Genomic DNA, 23,695 nt, shown 5'->3' with positions numbered 1-23,695 from the left:
ATGATAGAAAAAGCTGCTAGCAATGGGTAGTTTGACTTTGATACGCTGCTGTAGAAAGCAAACAAACGTTTGTGCAGCTCCTCTTCAGAAAAGTGTTCAGAGAGCCGCTGCTGTATTAGACAAAGGCTCGTCGTGTGAGCCCAGATGTGTGTAACAGCTGGATGAAGGAGAACCATCACAGTCACGTCTCCATCCCGCCTTTATTAATGAACTTCCTGTTGCTTGCAGATGACAGGAACACAAAGTGTTTGTGCCACGTGATGCTGCAGGATTTGTTAACATGTCCATGATGGTAACATCTCCTCGTCTAACTGCAAACACATGAGCGCTCCTAACGGCAGCTATCACAGCCACACAGGCAGACTGTGTCTCACTGTTGCATTCAGGGACATTTGTTTTCCTGTAAAAAGCTGAACTCTAATCTAAGAGGACTGTTACTGACAGGAAAAAGCTGCATTATCTGCAGTCTGTGTGATCACAGCTGCTTCAATCACTTTATCAGAGAATTGATCATTGAATAAAACATGTTTGTGTCTGCAGAGGTCAGAGGTCACAGACTGCAGGATCCAGCTGTCCGTCTGTGAGGAGTGACTGGTCCAAACATCACCCTCCAGACTTCAGTGCTGAACCTGGACCAACAAGGTCAGAGAACTGTGATGACTCCTTTACATGTTTGTGTTTTCCTGGATAAATATGACCAAAGATTCATTAAAAAGATAAAAATATTAGACTTTGTCCTGTAGCGCTGTGTGGCAGGCAGGATTGGACCCAAACACAACAGGATGAAGTCAAAGAGGCAGCTTTATTTCAGCTGTGAACATGCAAACAGCAGAAATAAGAAAACATAACTGTAGGTTTGCAGTGAATGAAGCCTCAGCTCGACGCTCCACTTTGTCCCTCTTTTCCTTCTCCAAAAAGCCACATCAGGAGTCTTTGATGGGTCCAAATATGGGTTCAGGATACCTGAATCCACAATTATTAAAGCTAAAATAGTTCACAGGGTTTGGACTTTGTTAGGTGACAAGAGAACGTCAAAGTGTTTTTTATCTTTAAACAGTATTTTTATCACTTCAGTTGCTCTCACAGCCCTGTTTGTTATTTTACCAGAGCTCTTATGTTTCACTCAGTGCTCCCACCAAACACTTTGGAGGACACATTAGTGTGATTTAGATTTCATTGGTGTAAACACCAGTCACACAAGCTAACCCATGGAGGCAGCAGCAGGCTTTGTGTTTGGTAAAGTCTGTTGGCTTAAACTAAGAGAGTTTAGCTTGTTAGCACAAAGAGCTGTCAGCTAAAGCCCAGAATGCACTTTGAATACAGATGAACTGAGAAAAACACTTTAAATACAACAAACAGTCAAACTGACAACATCTTTTTCTGCTGATCATCCACAGCAGTACATTTAGCATTCATGCTAGCAGCAGGCTATGACTGTCCACTGAGCACCAACACAGGTAGGAGTGAGCAGTGATGAAGCAGGACTGTGGGCAAGTTTGAGTTACAATCCTATTGGCTTTTCAGTTTCTCCAAAGAAAAGGGGAAAAATTCTTGGTGTTGTGAAGATGTGAGTTGGTCTTGTTGTCGTGGGGCTGGAAGGATGCTGGCAGTGAGAGGTTTTTCATACAGTGTTCAGTAACAGAATGAGAAGAAAGCCACTGCACATGAAACAAGGTGCTCGTAGTGTTTGTTTACTGTGTTTGTGCCACAATGTCAGATCAGTTGTAGATTCACATGCAGACTTGTCCAGTGAAACCAATGCAAGTACTGCAGTACAGAGCAAAGGGTGTTATTGTAAACTTTAACAAAAGACTGTTATGTGACAAAGAGTAAGTACATTATTTTTATGAGTTTCAGATTGTTCATCATGTAAACATGTTGACATGATGAACAATGTTGAAACTGGAGCTTTACTGACCTCTGAAATTCCTCCTAAAGTGTTATTCAGTGTTGTGACAGTCAGCTGCTTCAGCTGCTGCTGGGATGGGCTGTGGCAAAGAGAACAGAGAAAATCAAAATCAGAGTTTTTCTCTGAATTAAAAGCAAGGAAACAACAATATATTCTACATGGTGAAACTGATGGTTTATGGTGTTTGGGTGTGTTTTTCTGTATTTATGCAGATAAAGTGTAAACTCAGATGAATTATAGCATCAAATTTTAAAGAAAAATATCAGGATGAGTGTCTGTGAGCTGAGAAGGACGTGAAGCGAGCAGTTTATCCCAGAGCTGAAGCTGCTCTGTGTGCAGAGATGAGCTCAGATTCCTGCTGTGATTGATCAACAGTCACAGAAATGTAGACTTGTAGTTATTACTGCAGTATGGTCACAGCAGATACTGATAAACATGTATTATGAGGATGGATGATCAAGTTTCTCACTCTCTCCTTTAAATCTCAGTTTTTTTCTTCTTCACAGTTTATCTGTTAATTTATTAATGAATAACACTGAAAGGGTTTCTGTAATATTTCCCCTTGCACATCACCTTATTAGGGCGGCATTAGGAAATAGCCCCCCTCCAAAGAATGAATAAATGAATGATGATAATAATAAAATGATTAAAAAGCAGAGCTCAGAGTGGTAGAATGGTCAAACATGGATCCACGGGTGGTTCAACTGCATTTGGTGACGTGACTAAAGCAAATCTTTCAAATAATCCCACCATCAACGGGATGTTGTCTCCTTTACTACGGTTACTTTACTTGGTCACCGTGTGAATTTCTTTGAAATGAACCAAATTCTTTTATTTGTTGGTTGTTGCATATTTAACCTCTACAGTCAGGAAAGGAGGAGATGAGGCCTCAACAATGTTGGGTTGTAGCTGTGGTTCAGGTTAGAGTGAGTGTCCATGGAATAAATGTAAGTCAGTGAACTGGAAACATGACTGTGTTCAAACTTTTTTTTCCTTTTCATAATGACTCTAATCAAAGGTGGACAGAAGTATCTCCAAGTATCTCCACTTTGACTTTTCTGTGTCACCATCAGAGCTTCTGCACAGTGTGGAGAAAGATCCAGAAGCAGAGCTGGACTGCAGATTGCCAGTCAGAGCAGCTGTGTACAAAGTAAGACTGAACATCTGTCTGCTGATGGACTCATTTCTGAAAACTGGACTTCTTGTGTTGTTCAGACATTGAAGAGTTTTCTTTCTCTTTAGTCTCATTCTTTTTCTTTCTTTCAGCAGATGTTGGTCTGCAGGAGGTTTTAGATGAACATAAGATCAGTCTGAGGAGGAGATGTGAACGTGTGACTGAAGGAAGTGATGAAACAGGAAGTAGAACCCTCCTCAACAGGATCTACACTGAGCTCTACATCACAGAGGGACAGAGAGAAGAGGTTCATACCCAACATGAGGTGAGGCAGCTGGAGACAGCTTCCAAGATGGACGCCCTCCATGACGCTCCAATCAGGTGCCAGGACATCTTTAAAGCCTTACCTGACCAACAGAGACCCATCAGAGTGGTTCTGACCAACGGCGTGGCTGGTGTTGGAAAAACCTTCTCAGTGCAGAAGTTCACTCTGGACTGGGCAGAGGGCTTGGAGAACCAACATGTCAGTGTGGTGGTTCTGCTTTCATTGAGGGAGCTGAACCTGATCAGAGATGAGCAGTACAGTCTTCTGGAGCTGCTCCATGTTTTCCATCCAACATTACAGGAGGTCACAGCAGAGAAGCTGGCTGTCTCTCAGCTTTTGTTCATCTTTGACGGCCTGGATGAAAGCAGACTTTCATTGGATTTCACCAACAGGAAGCTGCTGTCTGATGTCACACAGAAGTCATCAGTCAGCCAGCTGCTGACAAACCTCATCCAGGGGAATCTGCTTCCCTCGGCTCTCGTCTGGATAACTTCCCGACCCGCAGCAGCCAATCAGATCCCTCCTACATGTGTTGACAGGCTAACAGAAGTACGAGGCTTCACTGACGTCCAGAAGGAGGAGTACTTCAGGAGGAGATTCAGTGATGAAGAGCTGTCCAGCAGAATCATCTCCCACATGAAGACATCCAGGAGCCTCCACATCATGTGTAGTATCCCAGTCTTCTGCTGGATCACTGATACAGTTCTGGAGCACATGTTGATTACAGAGCAGAGAGGAGAGCTGCCCAAGACCCTGACTGACATGTACTCACACTTCCTGCTGGTTCAGACAAAGAGGAAGAAGAACAAGTACCGTGAGGGACATGAGACGAGTCCACAGGAGCTGACAGAGGCTGACAGGGAAGTTCTTCTGAAGCTGGGGAGGCTGGCGTTTGAACATCTGGAGAAAGGAAACATCATGTTCTACCAAGAAGACCTGGAGCAGTGTGGTCTGGATGTGACAGAGGCCTCGGTGTACTCAGGAGTTTGTACAGAGATCTTCAAAAGAGAGTGTGTGATCTTCCAGAAACCAGTCTACTGCTTTGTTCATCTGAGCATTCAGGAGTTTCTGGCTGCAGTCTACATGTTCCACTGTCACACCAGCAGGAAGACAGAGGTGCTGAAGAACTTCCTTAAAACAAAATCTTTAATCAAGGGGATTTCCAGTTTTTTTGATAACAAAGATCTCCAATCACTTAATGTATTTATGAGGAGAGCCATGGAGAAATCCCTCCAGAGTAAAAATGGCCACCTGGACCTGTTTGTTCGCTTCCTTCATGGCCTCTGTCTGGAGTCCAACCAGAGACTCTTTGTAGGTCTGCTGGGTCACACAGAGATCAGTCCAGGAACCATCCAGAGAGTCATCAACAACCTGAAGAAGATGAACAGTGATGAAATCTCTCCTGACAGAAGCATCAACATCTTCCACTGTCTGATGGAGATGAACCACCTCTCATTATTTCAGGAGATCCAAAAGTTCCTGAAGTCAAAGAAGAAACTCTCTGAGTTCCAGTGCTCAGCTCTGGCCTTCATGCTGCAGATGTCAGAGGAGGTTCTGGATGAGTTGGACCTGCAGAAGTACAACACATCAGAGCGGGGACGACAGAGACTGATTCCAGCTGTGAGGAACTGCAGAAAGGCTGGGTGAGTCCAGATGTGATCATTAACATCATTGATCGGTGTTGGTTAGTAGTTTAATGTTGAAAATAAAATCAGATTGTAACCACAAATTGTTTGTGTCCGTACGCTGCAACCTTCCACACCATTCCTTTATTGTACAGACTCAGCAGCAGCTCCATGGATCCTAAATTCAAGAGTGGAGAACAGATTTGAAGTGTGTCACATCCATGCAGTCACAGCTGTTTCCACCATGTTTCCACTGATATTAATGCTGTTCAATGACACGTTTCATATCAGTGAATATGTTCTTTAGGACGTCCACTGACATGTTTAAGTGTCCTGCTGGAAATCACTCAAATCATCCATGAAATCCATGAAAAATGCTTTTAGTGTTTCTAACTTCACCCTCTGTCCTCTCTCTCTCTCCATCCTCCTCACTGCTTCTTTCACTGATAATCACACAAACATCGTATTCAGCTACAAAATAACACAATAATATCATAGCAGTGAAGCTTCTGTGTGCTGGACTGGAGAGTCCAAACTGTGGACTGGAGACTCTGAGGTGAGTTCACTGACTGCAGCTGTTGTAGTTTTTCTATATTTCAGGTCTTTGATTGATGTTTGAAACTTTCTTTAGTTCCTAAATGTTCAGGATGTTTCTGAAGACAAATGTGAAGAAGTTTGAGTGCTTTCAGAAATATTGTCTTTCCAAACGACTGAACAACAGTTTTTCCTTTTGGCTCCAAACAGAAGTGACAGACTTGAGCAGGGTTCATTTAAAGGCTGACAGAAGTGGAGTGGTGACGGGGAGATGTTTGACAGGACAGTGTTTCAGCCTCCACAGGTTCATGTTGTGCTCCATCAGTCAGTGAAGATGAAGTCAGTGCTGATGAGGCTGTAGAGTGTGTGAGGGATGTGAATGAGGATGATGAAGATCTGATGATAGCAGATAAAAACAGGCTGCAGAGACTTTGAGCTTGTGTGGAAAATAAAGGTGAAGTTTGGAGCTGTGATGATGTTCATGTATCAGAAGCTGATATGGCTGCTACAGAGATGACCCACACAGCTGCTTTGGTGAGGTGTGTGTTAAAGCAGAGGAACACAGAGCAGCCTAACACAGGCCCAAACATGACAACAAAGCAGGACTCAGAGACTGAGTCTGTGCGTCTGTGCATGAAGTATAATTCATGTGCAGTTGTTGAAGTTGTAGAATGAGAAATGGCATTTTGGGGCATTTCCTGCTTTCACTGTCCTGCTTGTGCTGATGAAAATGTTTATTGATGTCTGAATTCGTTCTTCAACACTCGATTCTGCCTGAACAACATGAAAACTTTTCTTATTTTTGTGTAACACAATTCAACGCACTGAAGCTTCGACTTCCATTATCCAACAATGAAAACAGGAAACAGAGACAGCTGGCCTTCAAAGTAAAAGCTGCTCTTTTTGAAACATGTTGGTGGTAAAATGTAAGAAGAGCTGAAGCACATAAATGATCTACGTGGCTAAATATTAAACCCAGGTGATATATTTGTGTGAGTGTTGCACAGCTGATGGCCGATGGCTGCGCCTGCTGGAGTGTTGTGAGTGTTGTGATCAGTGTTGGGTGTAATGCGTTACTAAGTAATGCGTTACTGTAATTAAATTACTTTTCCACTGAAAAAGTAGAGTAACTAATTACATTTTTAGGTATTTTAATTACAGCTACTTACAATGTACTTGCGTTACAATGTAAAATAATTAAACTTGCTGAATATCATTATTTAATATTAATAATTTATCTTCTAAACGTAGAAGTAAACTCTGCCGCTTTAACATCGCTGTAGTGCAGCTGCACGTCATTTCGCGCCAGTTTGCTGCATAGTCGTATTCTAAAGCGGAAGATGTCGGACTCGGCTGAAGCGTGTGGCTGTTTTATGAAGTGGACATATTCCCGTCTCTTCACTTTTCTGAAACCAGCAGACAAGATTATTACAGTAATATGTAAGCTATGTGCTGGGGAGAAAACACTATCGGCTGCTGTTAATACCACGAGTGATCTACTGAAGCGCCTGACACGAGAGCATAGACGAACACTTCTGAGTGATTCTTGTTCATTATCCATGGATAACACCGCGGCAACTCCTGCTAAGCAGGCAAAACGTGAATTTACTTCAGCAGCACAGAAAGCGTCTGAAGGTGAGCTTAAAAAATGATTGCGGGTTACATTGTGGAAGAGATGCTACCGCTGCGTACTGTAGAGTCTCCGTCTTTAAAAAAAAAAAAAAAAATTATTATTTAAAGAGTTTAGTTTCTATTGCACACTCAAGGTTCCAAATACACACAGCCGCTCTATCACGTGACACATAATGCTCCAACGTGATACGGTTATGAGCTGAGTTACGCTATGTCGCAAGTTTTGTGAGGTGCTTTTTTGATAATTAATGGATCGGATTACATTTTTTATTCCTCTCCGATATCCGATCCAGTAATTTACGTCAGTATCGGACCGATACCGATACGTAATATCGGATCATCCATCTCTAGCACAGAACAGCTGAAATCATTATGGAGGCCTCACTGGAATATGGAAGCATCACAGTACAGCTTCAGTGAAGCTTTAAAGTCTCTGATATAAGATGAGAAATGAAGCAGCCAGAGCTTTTTCATGAGTGGAAAACCACTGTGACTGTGAGCTGCTGCTACAGCCTACAGATTAGCCAGCAGCTCATCCTGCTCAACATTTTCTCACCAACTTTAATGGAAGTGTGATGTTTTCAGCTGGAGTGATGGTCAGGGTGGCCTCCCTCTCCTCTTCTTCTCCTCTTCCTCTTTCATTTGTAAAGCCACTTCTTCTGCTTTCATTCATTTGGAAGTCCTGTAGCTGAGTTTGGGAGAGACTAACAGCCTCGGCAGCAGAGGGGAGAAAGGCTGTAACACCACCACTTTACTCTGTTCTACCTGTCACATCATTTTATTCCCTGAGCACTGGTCTCACAGCCAGCTGCACATAGAGACCAGTGTTGTTAGTCCAGGTCAGAAGATGACTTGTTGGAATGAAAATGAGCTTGTAGTTTGTCTGCTTTAATAATGTGACTGGAAAAAGGTGTTGGACTTCAAATATGTCCATTTCTTTCACACTTCACCTTTAAAAGTGAAGCCTTGTGGTTCCTGGAAGGAAAAACACGACTTTTCAAGTATTTTTCCTGTTTTTATGAGAAATGTACGACTTTAATGTGAAACATTCAGAGTTTTTTCTCTTGTTGTGTTTGTTTGAAGCTGCTTCCTGTTGGCTTCAGCTGTTTGGAGTTTCCATTTTCTAAACTTCTACATTCTGAACCTTCTTCAGCTCTGAACAGATGATGAAACACTGAATGATTTCAAGCTCACACTTTGTCTAATAAACTTACATCTTTCATTCTTCATACAGATTGTGGAGCTGTGGTTTGTCAGAGATCAGCTGTGATTATCTGGCAGCAGCACTGAAGTCCAACCCCTCCCATCTGAGAGAGCTGGACCTGAGCTTCAACTACAACCTGCAGGATTCAGGAGTGAAGCATCTGTGTGGTTTCCTGGAGAGTCCAGGATGTGGACTTGAAACTCTGAGGTCAGTCAGCATGTTTTAGTTGTGCTGAGATGAATATGATGTGAAAGTTGTGCTGACACTAAACTGCAGACATCAGGCTGATATTATACTGATCCACACTGAGGATCTTCATGGTAAAGTCTGTTTTCTTCTTCTCTGGTTTAGTCCATTGACTGCAGCAGAACAATGTTCACATTTCAAACAGTGAGACTCAACGTATGGCCCGCGGCCCACACGCGGGCTGCCCACCTTTCCTGATTCAGAGAGAAGGGACCCTGATTAACTGTGTAGTGTTCTTTCTCACAGTTCTAAGTATCAGACACAACAATGAATAATCCACAGCTGACTGTCTTTAGCAGGTCAAAGGTCATGGCACACAGCAGACAGTGGGAAATATTATAATTCTGATCATTTATCAGCACATATCCATATGTATAAAAACAAAGCTGACACTGTGAGACTTGATCAGAGGTGTGATCATCACAGCAGAGGCCTTTGTGTCAAAGTAACTGAGGATCAAACAGAAACACATGAAGCAGATTTTCCTGTTCTGGCTTTTTATAGCAGATAACCTTCAAAATATTCTGCAGTCGATCAAAAACTGAAGCAAACCATGAATCAACATGTGAACATGACCTGATGCTGCTGAAGTGAAGCAAAGTTACAGAGGTTTGATTACAGACACAGCTGAGAGTTTGTAATCTTTCATCATTTTAAAAGGTTTAAATTTCTTCAGTATTGAACAGCAGTAATGAGGCTTTGTTTTCGGAGGCCGACAGCAGTGAACACAACAGCAGACTGGTGCGTAATATGCAGTGAATAATGCAGGAAACAGATTTTTGAAGGTAAACTGTTCTTGAAGTACACTGAGAGAGAGAGAGCTGTGCAGGAAGTAAACGTCAAAGTCAGAGAGAATTCATGATAATGTTCATCAAACGTAAAGCGTAGTTTGGATCTTCTTTTGCTGCTGGTTCAGTCAGTTTTGGTTGGAGACAGATGAAACCTGCAGCTTCAGGATCTGTGAGCTGTCCACTTTCAGCCCCGACGGCGTGTCCGTGTACGTGCCATCGAGTGAACGATCCACGCTCTGTGTTTCCATCTTTGTGTGTTTAGCTGCTCTCATTTACTGTTTTATCTGTTTGCTTGTTGTTGAAATACTTTTGAGAGTTTTAACCTGAGATTCTGGCAAAATACATTTTTATTAAAAATCGATTCAGGATTGAATGAATCAACATCGCTTTATTCAAATTAAAACCATTTAAATAGGAAAATTCATTTTTTTTTAACACACGCCTCTAATGCTGGGTAATGTCAGCTGGTCCATGTGCAGATGGCTGTGAGGCTCAGGGAGCGTCAATAAGTGCAACACTGAAAGAACATCATCCATAAATATTGAGTAATAACTGGACTCTCATACAGCGAGACTCAAATGCCTTTAAACATCAGCTTATCCTGCTGATCCAAGTCCAACACTGAGTTTGTACAAACATGTTTGTCAATCATTTTGTTTGGTTTCTGAGGAAAATGATTCAATAACTTGCTGCTAATACACAACATTTCATCATATTTCCTCATAACCCTCTTTTGTCTGAACATTTGATCCCATTTGAATTTGCAAGAAAGGATCCACAGAGTTTGGTGACAATAATGACAGTAGATGTTTGTGTGAAAGTGCTGGAAGCAAATTAGTGTGTGATGTTGTTTCAGTGTTTCACTTTGTAGACGCTCCCTGAGCACTGGTCTCACAGCCAGCTGCACATAGAGACCAGTGTTGTTAGTCCAGGTCAGAAGATGACTTGTTGGAATGAAAATGAGCTTGTAGTTTGTCTGCTTTAATAATGTGACTGGAAAAAGGTGTTGGACTTCAAATATGTCCATTTCTTTCACACTTCACCTTTAAAAGTGAAGCCTTGTGGTTCCTGGAAGGAAAAACACGACTTTTTCAAGTATTTTTCCTGTTTTTATGAGAAATGTACGACTTTAATGTGAAACATTCAGAGTTTTTTCTCTTGTTGTGTTTGTTTGAAGCTGCTTCCTGTTGGCTTCAGCTGTTTGGAGTTTCCATTTTCTAAACTTCTACATTCGGAACCTTCTTCAGCTCTGAACAGATGATGAAACACTGAATGATTTCAAGCTCACACTTTGTCTAATAAACTTACATCTTTCATTCTTTATACAGATTGAGGAGCTGTGGTTTGTCAGAGATCAGCTGTGATTATCTGGCAGCAGCACTGACGTCCAACCCCTCCCATCTGAGAGAGCTGGACCTGAGCATCAACGACAACCTGCAGGATTCAGGAGTGAAGCATCTGTGTGGTTTCCTGGAGAGTCCAGGATGTGGACTTGAAACTCTGAGGTCAGTCAGCATGTTTTAGTTGTGCTGAGATGAATATGATGTGAAAGTTGTGCTGACACTAAACTGCAGACATCAGGCTGATATTATACTGATCCACACTGAGGATCTTCATGGTAAAGTCTGTTTTCTTCTTCTCTGGTTTAGTCCATTGACTGTAGCAGAACAATGTTCACATTTCAAACCTTCAAAGAAGAAGAAAAATCCTCCACTGGATAATTCAATGTGAAACTCTCCAACTCTTCATTCCACCTTAAAGTCTGTCTGACACTGAAATCCAAAGCTAAATGTGCGTTTGCTTTACAGACAGCAGTCCAACAAAAACATACACACATCATCCAAAACACAGTCCAACATCCAAATCTCCTCCACTGCCAGCATGAATGATGGGAAAGAGAAGGAGGAACACTCTGACATTCAGGGTTAGAATGAGTTTCATAAAGCAGACTGTGAAGATCAAAGCTGCATTAGAAAGCTTACATGAATGAATGAGTGGACAGAAGTGGACAGAGATCATTTGAAGCACTTCAAAGGCTTTAAATCAGCACATTTCTCTTTATTCTTTATCAACTCTGTTAGTTTCTCTCAGTTTTCTGTGGAATGAAGCTAACAGCAGGCTAATAAGATGCTGACCAATAGGTTTCTATTAAAGGTTGTAATTTGTATATGAAAAAGTGCTTTGGCTCAGCAGGGATCAGCTTACAGATAGAATACAGCTGCTGGATGGGATTAGCATGTCATAGCTATCTACCAAACTGCTAACTGGGGAATTTCAGGCCATCTATGGATCATTTTTGCTAACTGTTTATTCAGCTTAGGCTCACAGGGCTGGAGCCTGTGCCCTAGCTGTCATAGGGCAAGAGGCGTGGTCCACCTGCAGAGGTGAGCAGTACATCACAGGTCCAACAGAGAGAGACAGAGAAGCACTCTCTCACATCCACACCTACAGCCAATTTAGAAGCACCATTGAACCTAAGCAGCATTTCATTGGACTGTGGGAGAACATCCAACCTCCACAGAAAGGCCAACAAGCTTCAACCTACAACCTTCTTGCTTTAAGGCACTAGTGCTAACCACTTTTCCCCATTTCAGCCCAAATCCTGCATCTTCCTGTTTCTGACTCCAGGCCAGCTCCACTAACACTTTCTCATCAGACACTGCCACCTAGTGGAGGAAGGCTTAGTTCCATTTGAAGCTTCAGATTACAGTTAGTTCCTTTACAAAGAGGTGGAGGTGGTGGGGCCACAGCACCATCATCACTGAGTACCATAGGACACTTAACCTTTGTTTCCATATGCTGGGAACTTCCTGTTGTTCCAAAGAGGACTGGAAAATGTGTGAAAATCTCCCAGTCAGTTCCTCACAGCACACTTCAATCATTTCCCTCCCACAGCATCAGGACCAGGGCTTTTTCTCTCTTTGGTCCCACTAAGAGATTTCCACAAAAACACCTCATCAGTGGGACTCTCAGAGCTACCAGCCCTTTGCTACAATCACAAAGCTCTTCATTGAAATCAATGATATCAAAGCTGGAATCAAATGAGTCCAAGTCTTCTGCTGATTCAGCATCACATTCATCTTTGCTCCTTGTTCTGCATCCCCACCATGGACTTCATTCCTTTCCAAGCCAGCCTTGAGTGTCCTTTATTCAGCTCATCCTCTGCTTTACTTTTACACCTGATTTTAGCTGCTTTATCTCTCTTTCAACAAGTTTCTGTGCCTCAATCTTTTTCTTCTCTCCCTCATAACAAGACAGCTTCTTCTGCCTGAGAACATGTTGGAGTGATTTACTAATCCAGGGCTGCTTATTGGAGAAAATACTTCCTGTTTTCAAAGTAATCCCCATTTTTCCCAGAAAGAAATGTAAGTAGAAATCGATGATCTAAGTGAGAACATGAGCCTTTAAAAAGTCCCAGTGGGTGCAGTCAAAGCAGTCCCTCAGTCCCAGTATAGAGTCTTTGGTCCAGACTGGAACAACTGTGTGCCCAGTTTGAGCTCTCTTCAGTCCTGTGACCTGACAGACCCAGAGGGGTCATCACATCACATTTAGAAGCTCCCCTAATGGAGCCACAACACATGTCCAATACTTAGTCTGTCTTGTTGGACCAACTGGAAGAAATAATTCAAGGACTTAGTCACAGAACAGAGATTCAAATCTCCAAAATCCAACTGGCTGCATCAGGACATATAGTCTGAAACTCTGCACAGTTTCCTGTTTGAAGCTGCTTCCTGTTGGCTTCAGCTGTTTGGAGTTTCCATTTTCTAAACTTCTACATTCTGAACCTTCTTCAGCTCTGAACAGATGATGAAACACTGAATGATTTCAAGCTCACACTTTGTCTAATAAACTTACATCTTTCATTCTTTATACAGATTGATGGACTGTGGTTTGTCAAAGATCAGCTGTGATTATCTGGCAGCAGCACTGAAGTCCAACCCCTCCCATCTGAGACAGCTGAACCTGTGGGACAACAACCTGAAGGATCCAGATGTGAAGCAGCTGTCTGATCTTCAGCAGAGTCCAGACTACAGACTGGAGACTCTGAGGTCAGTAGAGTGATGGAGTGAGTGGGTGGTGCTGTCAGCAGTATTGTACTAAACACAGTCAGTATGAAAGAAAGATCCAGTGTTTCCTGTAAAGCTGCAGCTTCTCAGTGAAGCTGTGAGAGGAGAATGGTGACAGGCTTCAGGATTGGACACAAACACTTCCTTTTTCTGCCTTTTTGTCACCTTTATGGTCACCATAGTAACAGCCAACACGCTCTGATCAAATGCTGTCAACAGCCAATCAGCTCTCTGAACAAAGCAGCACGCAGACCAATGACTGCATTCATTTCCAAGTTTAAAGCAGTGAAGAACACAGTCTGTAGGTGAGGAAGAATTTAGTGAGAGCAGATGTTTGGATGGAATTCCTCCAGTTAACAGCTGGAACCGTCCATCTGGATTGTTGGGCTTGTTGTTGGGGTTCCTACAGAGCTCAGAGTGGACACACCAAGGTTCTTCTAATGAATGAAAGTCCAAACTCAAACTAGGAGTGAAAAACATTTTCATCAACTTCAATAAAAATCCAAAGATTAGAAAAAGTGAAGCAACAATGAGTCCTAGTACAGTCCCAGCACTGAAGTCCCTGCTGCTCTTTATACTGGATGTGCTGCATCACTGACTGACAGCTGATGAAGAGTCTCTGGAAACACTCGTTTATCTCCTCTGCTCTTCCTTCTTCTCTCTGCAGGTGGAGGATATGATGGTAAACAGGACGGTGTGTGTGCTGAGAGAGGAGGAGCTGTGTCCTGATGATCCAGAGAGGTTGAAGCAGCAGCAGCTTGTGTGTAGAGACGCTCTGACTGGGCCATGTTACTGGGAGGTGGAGAGGAGAGCTTCATCCAGCAGTGACTGACAGAGGAATGAGAAGAAGTGCAGATGACTGTCAGTGCTGCAGAGTGAACTGCTCTGAGAACAGCTCCACTGTCAGACACAATGTAGAGTCCAGCATCATCCCTGTGTGTCCCTCTGGATCTGACAGAGGATCATCAGTGTATCTGGACTGCTCTGCTGCTGCTCTGTCCTTCTACAGTCTCTGCACAGTCTCTGTCTGACTCTGGCTTCAGACCCTCCTGGATCAAACTCACCTGGAAAGACTTTCAAACATCACTCAATAGATTTGAATACAGAATATATTTGATATATACTGTAGATGTACTGTAGAGTTGCAGTTTGTCACTTGTAAATACAGTCTGTGAGCAGCTATGAGCTGAAAGATCTTTCTAGAAACACGAAATGTTTTCACTCTTCTGTTGCTTTTTCATAAATTTCCACAACATTAATATTGATCCCACCTGTCTTACCTGTTTCATGCTTTTATACATAATAACAGGACACGTGTGATCTGAGCGCTGCTGTGGTTGCTGTGCTGCACGTCTTCATTTAGATAACAGAGACATCTAGTGGTTCAGAGGGAGAACTGCAGGAGGTGGAGCTGTGTTTTAGCATGGAAAACTTTTTATCTTTTAGGCGCAGATACAAATATGACAAGTATCAGTGTAAGATACAAAAGGTCACATCAGTTAGCAGAGGGAACAGTGATCACACAGCAATGTAAGAATAGAAACATAACAGTGAATCTGGACATGTATACAGATGGAAGCAAACAAACAGGATGTAACACTACATTAAAGCCACAAATGGGAAGAAAACAAAGCCAAAGGAAAATATATTTGATCTCAGGAATTCACATCAGATGCTTTAGAGCAGGGGTCGGCAACCCTGGGCACGCGTGTCACAGCTGGCACGTGAAGGGTTAACTGATGGCACGACCATAGCTGGACTGGCCATCGGGCATACTGATGGTCATTTTTTCTTTTTATGAGCCGATGATGTTTTGTAATTTATTTTTTTTGTAACGGTATAAACAATGAAAGGTGGTGGATTTGCCGGATGCTGGTCGATGTGTAAAAATAAGTCAGTTGTTTGGTGGTGGCTATGGCGGAGCTTGTAAGAAATATACATAAAAATTACATAATAATAAATGCAAACAGTAACCATTGAATCAAAAAGAGTAATTGATTATAATATGGACATTACATTTCTGTAAATTGAAAAACAGTGATTTGCTTTGGTGCCGCTTCTTAATGACGGTATCTTAGCTAACAAACCCAACTACCAGATTCAACTTGTAATTGGCTAAAAATAACTTCGCCTACCGGTGAGAGGGACGTTGCTAGCTGTCAGTTTTTTCTAGCAAAGTTGAAAGTTCCACATTCAGACACTTCAAAAGCTTCAGGAGCATCAGCACCACGTAAATACTCGGATACATCCGGATACTCGAGACAGAATTCACAATGTGTTTTTGGGACTTTCAGGTGTTTGGACCAATGTTTTCTTTTCTGATCAAACGAGAAAGCTTTAATGAGCAGCTGGATTTGTGTCGCATTAACTGGCTGGACACAGAGGACATCGAAATGCAGCTGATTGAACTGAAAAGCTCGACTCTGTGGGGTCAAAGTTTGCAGAACTACGAACGCAGCTGGAATCCACAGCTGTGCGTGTTCATGGAGCTGCATTTTCACCTGCTGGACATCACTACCTGACAGGTTTAACTGTCTTCAGAACATTGCAGAGGCCTTATTGACAGTATTTGGCTCTACATATCTGTGAGCAGATTTTCTCTCACATGAGTGTCCTCAGGTCTGAATGCTGGACACTCGGAGACCTGTGTCTCTGAGTGGGAGACCAAAGATCACATTAACATGTGTGTCCCTGTATTAACAAACATGCCATATTGGCCCAGTTTATGTTTCTTATCATTGCTGTGAGGAGACCATAAATAGCATTTGTATTTCCTGTTGTACAGTTCATTTGCTGTTATGGATAAAAAGTCTTTTTTTGTTTCAAAGTAGTTGATAACTATTCGCTGATAGCTGCCAACATCTGCGAGCAAATATAATTCTATAAAGTGGTTCTATATAGTGTGTAACTGTTAATATAGAGCAGGGGTGGGCAATTCCAGGCCCCGAGGGCCGGTGTCCTGCAGGTTTTAGATCTCACCTTGGGTCACCACACCTGAATCACATGATTAGTTCGTTACCAGGCCTCTGGAGAACTTCAGGACATGTTGAGGAGCTAATTTAGCCATTTAAATCAGCTGTGTTGCTTCAAGGACACATCTAAAACCTGCAGGGACACCGGCCCTCAGGGCCTGGAATTGCCCACCCCTGATATAGAGTGTTATTGAATGTATTGCTAATGCAATCATATGGCACACTGACTTCTGAGGAAATTTTAAATGGCACTCGCCATCAGAAAGGTTGCCGACCCCTGCTCTATAAAAACAGTTGTTTTTCTTTTTCAATCACTCATCTTAGCAGTAGGATATACATGAAAAGAGAAACAAATTAAATTTGAGTTAAAATGTACATTTTTTTCACTCTCTGATCTAATGACTCAGTGACTCAAATGACTCAAACTTTGGTGAGTGACTCATTGAAACTCGATTCAGTCAAAAACATCACATTCACCATCACTAGTGGAGAACAAGGCGAAGCAACCAAAGCGAAAGCTGATGCTAACGTGGAGACGGGGGAGGGAGCAAGCGCCTATATCTGTGAGGACGCTGCGTGCAGAAATACGGGCAGGACTGAAACCGTATGAAGACAATTTGGACAGCATTAAAATCTAGCTCGCTGGTATGCACAAAGGAGTCAGCAGGGACATATCTGCGCTGCGAGAAGAAGCTAAAGCAGACTAAAGCAGGCAGAGAAATTTACCTTGACCAACAAACCGATCACCCGAAGATGAAACGGAGTAGATGGCACTGGCACAGCTGATGAAGAAAGACATTATCGGATGGTAACACTCACTGACTGAGCTGATTAGCTTTTATTCAGGTAAAATACGTTACCATGCTGTTGAGACTATATTCTTACATCATCCTCCCTTTTTTTGTCTTTTTGAGCGAATAAATAAGTTTATGGAAGCAGAATGAGTCAGTATATGTCGCAAGTAAACTTATAGTTTAACATTCAAATTGATTAACACTAAGGCTGCTTTAAGCTGCTTTATACAAAGCCCCAGGCCTCGGTTAATGCAAATAATATAATTTCTTGTCCTTTCTCCCTCTAACGCTCTACAAGGCAAGGGTGCTCTCTGTCCCCATTGCTATTTGCACATGTTATAGAACCTCTCGCCATTCAATTACGCACTGCAAAGGATTATAAAGGATGTTAGATCCCAGTTACCCCTGTACAGGTGGTCTGGACCGGCTCTCCATCCGAGGAGACTCGCTCAGCCTCTAACTGCCTTCGTCTAAGCGCCCGCCCTGCACTACCTCTGACTCTATGCTCTCATTGGCAACCTTAATGAAACATATTTGTCAGTCGCACTTATTAACGGCAGCTCTCCTCTAATGATCTATGGCACTTGTTATTGTGCTGAGTAAAATTTAGTGACCTGGACAGTAGGTCCCAAGGACGTGTTATGATTGACTAGAATAACCTATAAGAACCCTAAATCTGATGTTAGGAGTTAACACACATAAAGTCTTACCGTTTACTGTTTTAAGGAAGTAATAGAATGAATGTCCACAATTCTGACTTTGAATGCAGATAGATAATTTTTATTAAAGCAAGATTTCACTTTGCTCTTTGACGCACTGGCATGACTTGCAGTTTTGGTGCATTTCTTTTCTTCCACTCCACCCAACAATGCTGCAGCTCAACTTCCCTAATAACTCTTAAGTTTCATACAAACACAAATCACTTCTCCTTTTTAAGGACCGTTTAATTCATGCACATGTTATGGGTCCCAAGGATGAAGACCACGATGACAAATATGTTCAGTTTCTCAAATTCACACTTCTTTCCATAACAGTTACATTCCTTTATCATATCAATAAACACATCACATTGTCTTCTGCAGTGTCTTACTGGCTGAACAGTTATATTCAATAACAGCATCGGTAAATACATCACATTTGTTCCCTTCAGTAATTTACTGGCAAAATCACTATTTAGTGCATCATGAAACCCAGCTTATTTAATTAACTGTGAATGCCTCTGTTAGCTACACAGAGTTGCTCAGAGTGCTTGTGTTACACTAGCTCACTAGTCACTTTAACATAACTATTACCATTCACATCTCACAGAACTGGTTTGATTGGAGCATTACAACACGTTTGCACAGAGCATAGGAGCGCACTGACGCTGCTTCACGAGCGCTCCACCTAACGAGCGGGCTCGCAATGCGGCCGCGCGGGACACTCCTCTGGTTTTTCCCGTGTTTACATATAAATAACTCGGGCGGACCGCCTTAACTCTCTCATTCATATTAATGTGGGTAACCATGGTAACAATAAACAACATTTTCGGTGCGAGCACCATTTACCGACCTGTAAAAGCAGGTGAAGAGCGGAGTAAGGAGGACACGATGCATCTCTGCTTTCCTCCAGAACGTGTCTGAGGAAGCAGCAGAAGGTGGGCTCCACTTACTGCACCCTGAAACCCTGGAGCAACCACCAAAGTTCCGCCCTCACTGCTTTCTAACACAAAATGAATCCCTGTTACATGGGTTTTCTATCCTTTTAAAGAAACTGAAAATAAATACATATAGTAATGAAAAATGTCCTGTTACATGAGTGTTTTACACAAAATAATATTAATGTGGTCATTCCCTCACAGGGGTGCCACATCCTCACAGTTCAATATGTCCTCATTGCACAGATCAATGACATCAGAGCTGTAATGTTGTTCCTGTCTCACTAAAACTTCTGACATAAGGTGACATTTCTGGGTAATTCCTACTCCAGGGTGACCAGTTTGAATCCCTCTATTACTGCTGGGAACATGCTGCTAAAGTGCCCTTGAGCAAGGCCACATCCAGGTTATGAAGCCAACCCTGGGCTCTGCTTGCTGGCAGTGACAGAGTAGATGAAACAGCTCAGTGGATCCTAACTCAAAGCTAACAGCGCCCTGTCATCGATAAGTGAAATAAAGCTGACTCACCCACAGCTGCACACAAACACCTCCAACACCTACAGGTCAGTAGATCCACTGCTGTCTCTAATGGTGCACAAACTTTGCTTGTTCAGCGTTTGCTGCTGCTGACTTTGAAAACGCCTTCATGCCAAACAATGGAATCAAATATATCGACTCACCTTAGACTAAAGAGAAGCTCGGCACTGCTCACAAAACTCAAACACAAAAGGATTTTTAAAGACAACAATCACTTTGACAGATACACAAAAATGACTGAGTACAGAGGAGCTGCTGGTTTGAAGCCACAGAAAATGTTCAAATGTTTAAACACACTGGAGCGTTGCAGCCATGATGCATTTGTTCTGCTAAGGTCACACACATTAGCTGCCTTACATTTTAGTAAGTAGTCATCCTTTTCCCAGGACTGTTGGTCAAACGTTCTCTCCACATGTTTAAGGTCGAGGTCACTTTATCGTCTCCCTGAAGGAGGAAAGCAGATATTACTAAACATCACAATAAAAACATATGAAATGGGTGCACATGAGGAAAGAAGCTGTCTGCACTGTTAAAGTGATGCAAACATGCACATCTTCACACATAAAGCACCAACACCTCTCAGTTTACACGTTTAGCAGCAGCTGGTAAAACCCACAGTGATCTTGGAGCCTCCCTGAAGGACTCGTTCATCAATAACTGTCAGGAGGACGATTGTGCTTAAACCTTCTGCACACGTCCTGTAGTTACACACTCGGGCAGAAAGATGACGTCCTCGCTCTGCAACATGATCTGTGTCTCATCCAGGACGCTCAGATTAGTTTCCAAATATTAGACGCACTGGTTCTTCATGCGTTTCTACCTGAGCACTCAAAGTCATTTATACAACATGCCTCATTCACCTGTTGGTGCATCTGTTTCTGTGTTTGGGTGTTTCCATCAGTGCCTGATGTTTGTGATCTTTGATCTATTCTGAGTTCTCTCTTTGTAACAAAAATATTGTTTGGCTTCTTTTGCAAACAAGGCAAAATAATTTTAATGGATTCATTTACTGATCTTACTTTTCTAATGCAAAGCCGTCCTTTCAATGCTTTAGAAATAAAACCAAACAATATTTTTAAAACTTTCCCAAAATATAAAAGCTATTAAAACCATAAACTTCTGCTCCTTGTTTATGTGATTCTTCTTCTAGACTGTCTGTAATTGTTATTGCTAACTGTCAATAAAGTAGTTTTTTTTATAAGATATGTTCTAAAGGAAGCTTGTGGCGAGGGAGGAGGGGCGACTAAAAGCCAGGTTCATATAGTGGGAAAGTACTCAGGTCATGTGAGGATATTTACTGGTGCGTCAACACTGTCAGATAAAAGAACGGCTGTTGCATTTGTTATCCCAGAAATAAGTTTCGTGATGAGTAAAAGAATTACAGATTATGTGGCAGTTTATACTGGGGAGTTGGTAGCGATTTTACTGGCTTTGAACTGGGTGGAGGACGCACCAGTAGGGAGGTATTTGGTTTGCTTGGACTCTAGCAGCGCGCTAGTGAGTACAGGTAATATGTCTTCAGACTCTAGGCAAGATATTGTTTTTGATTTCATTTATTGTATAGAATTAAACACAGAGGGATAGAAGTGGATTTCTTATGGCTTCCTGTGAATATCGGTGTTGGTGGCAATGAACAGGACGATAAGTTTGCAAAAGGTGCAGCAAGAAGAAGTCATGTAGGTTTGACTATGAAACACAGTAAACGTGAGGTGAAGAGTATAATCAAGGTAAAGATGAATGACGAGTGGCAGGCAAAATGGGACAGAGAAGGGAAAGGCAGATATTATTATACAGAAAACAGTTGGGCAGTGTAGAAGAAGCTGCAGGAGAGACGAGGATATAATCTGCAGAGTAAGATTTGGTCACACAGGCTTGAATAGCACACTTAAAAAGATAAACATGACACAGGGAAGTGTGACTTCTGTGGACAAGAGGAGACGTTTGACAGGTTGTTAGCATAGTCAGGATGCTTGATGGAAAAAAGGATGTTTGATATGAAAGGAAGGTTGGAGATTGGCCTATAATTAGCTAAGACTGCTGGGTCTAGAGATGCTTTTTGAGTAAAGGTTTAACTACAGCCAGCTTGAAGGCTTGTGGTACATAGCTGATTATTAGAGATAGGTTGATCATATTTAAGATCGAAGAATTAATTAATGGCAGGACTTCTTTGAGCAGTTTTGTAGGAATGGGGTCTAAAAGACACGTTGATGGTTTGGAGGAAGTAATTATTGAAGTTAACTCAGAAAGATCGATTGGAGGAAAAGAGTCTAACTTAACATCAATGGTACTAAGAGTAGCTGTAGATAATATTACATCTGTGGGATGATTATTGGTAATTTTATCTCTAATGATAAAAATTTTATTTGTGTAGAAGTTCATGAAGTCATTACTAGTTAACGTTAAAGGGATGGTTGGCTCAAAAGAGCTCTGACTTTTTGTCAGCCTGGCTACAGTGATGAAGAGAAACCTGGGGTTGTTCTTATTTTCTTCAATCAGTGACGAATAGTAAGATGTTCTGGCTTTGCGGAGGGCTTTCTTATAAAGCAACAAACTATTTCTCCAGGCTAAATCGCAGCCATCGCTGCTGCCCTTCACTATTCACTCTCCCACCTGGAAAACAAAGACTCCTACATCAGGGTACTTTTAATTGATTACAGCTCTGCTTTCAATACTGTGATCCCTCACAAACTCACTTACAAGCTGGCAACACTCGGCCTGCACCCCACCTTCTGTGACTGGCAACAGGACTTTTTGACTGGCAGGCCTCAGTCTGTCAGGATCGCCAACAAGACTTCAGCCAGTATTATCACAAACACTGGCGTCCCACAGGGTTGCGTCCTCATCCTCTACACCCTGGTCACCCATGACTGTGTCGCCTCCAACAAAGATAACATCAATTTAAAGTTCACGGATGACACTGCAGTGATCGGTCACATCACTGAAGAGGACGACGTGGCATATAGGAGAGAGGAGGCTGGTCTGGTGTCAAGGTGTGAGGACAACAACCGCACCCTCAACACTAATAAGACAAAGGAGATGATAGTTGATAGATGCTTTTCTCCTGTTTTGGCATCCCTTCATTGGCTTCCTGTTAAATCCAGAATTCAAAATCCTGCTCCTCACATACAAGGTCTTAAATAATCAGGCCCCATCTTATCTTAATGACCTTGTAGTACCATATCACCCTATTAGAGCACTTCGCTCTCGCTCTGCAGGCCTACTTGTTGTTCCTAGAGTATTTAAAAGTAGAATGGGAGGCAGAGCCTTCAGTTTTCAGGCCCCTCTTCTGTGGAACCAGCTTCCAGTTTGGATTCAGGAGACAGACACTATCTCTACTTTCAAGATTAGGCTTCAAACTTTCCTTTTTGCAAAAGCATATAGTTAGGGCTGCACCAGGTGACCCTGAATCCTCCCTTAGTTATGCTGCAATAGATGTAGGCTGCCGGGGATTCCCATAATGCATTGAGTTTTTCCTTTCCAGTCACCTTTCTCACTCACTATGTGTTAATAGACCTCTCTGCATCGAATCATATCTGTTATTAACCTCTGTCTCTCTTCCACAGCATGTCTTTATCCTGTTTTCCTTCTCTCACCCCAACCGGTCGCAGCAGATGGCCCCGCCCCTCCCTGAGCCTGGTTCTGCTGGAGGTTTCTTCCTGTTAAAAGGGAGTTTTTCCTTCTCACTGTCGCCAAAGTGCTTGCTCACAGGGGGTCATATGATTGTTGGGTTTTTCTCTGTATCTATGAAGCGCCTTGAGGCGACTTTTGTTGTGATTTGGCGCTATATAAATAAAATTGAATTGAATTGAATTGAATAGTGGACACGAGGAAGAAGAAGAGGCCTCACCTGCTGCTGTTTTTCCCCGTTCCTTGAAGTGGAGAGGGTGAGCAGCAGTACCTGGGCGTCCACATCAGTGAGGACCTCCCCTGGACACTGAACACCACACAGCTGGTCAAGAAGGCTCAGCAGCTGCTATATTTCCTGAGGAGGCTCAGGAAATTTGGTATGTTGGCCAAGATCCTCAGCAGCTTCTACAGCTGCATTGTGGAGACCACCCTGACCAGCTGCATCACTGCATGGTACGGCAGCACTACTGCTATGGACCGCAAACGCCTGCAGAGAGTGATAACAACTGTGGAGAAGATCATCAGGACCCCACTGCTCTCTCTGCAGAGCATCTACCATCGCAGAGTCCAGAGGAGAGACACACCTCTGCCCTCGAGGCGAAGGTTCAGAAGTGTGAAATCTAGAACATCCAGACTCAACAACTCCATCTTCCCCACTGCTATCAGACTCCTGAACAGCTGA

The 23,695-nt window shown here is 42.6% G+C and overlaps 1 protein-coding gene across 1 annotated transcript; it reads left to right on the top strand.

Moving 5' to 3' along the window:
- Window positions 1–23,695, top strand: LOC148105794 (protein NLRC3-like). The gene is made up of 8 exons (XM_087830757.1): window positions 1–26; window positions 541–642; window positions 2,983–3,059; window positions 3,176–4,991; window positions 10,709–10,885; window positions 13,256–13,429; window positions 22,149–22,376; window positions 23,263–23,695. The coding sequence occupies exons 1-8, from the start codon at window positions 1–3 to the stop codon at window positions 23,693–23,695; spliced, it is 3,033 nt and encodes a 1,010-aa protein (XP_087686883.1).

Source organism: Neolamprologus brichardi, chromosome 3 (genome assembly GCF_056152115.1).
Source record: "Neolamprologus brichardi isolate AB-2024 chromosome 3, ASM5615211v1, whole genome shotgun sequence".
Lineage (NCBI taxonomy): Eukaryota > Metazoa > Chordata > Actinopteri > Cichliformes > Cichlidae > Neolamprologus > Neolamprologus brichardi.
The sequence above is the reverse complement of the archived record's forward strand: the minus strand, read 5'-3'. Positions and strand labels throughout refer to the sequence as shown.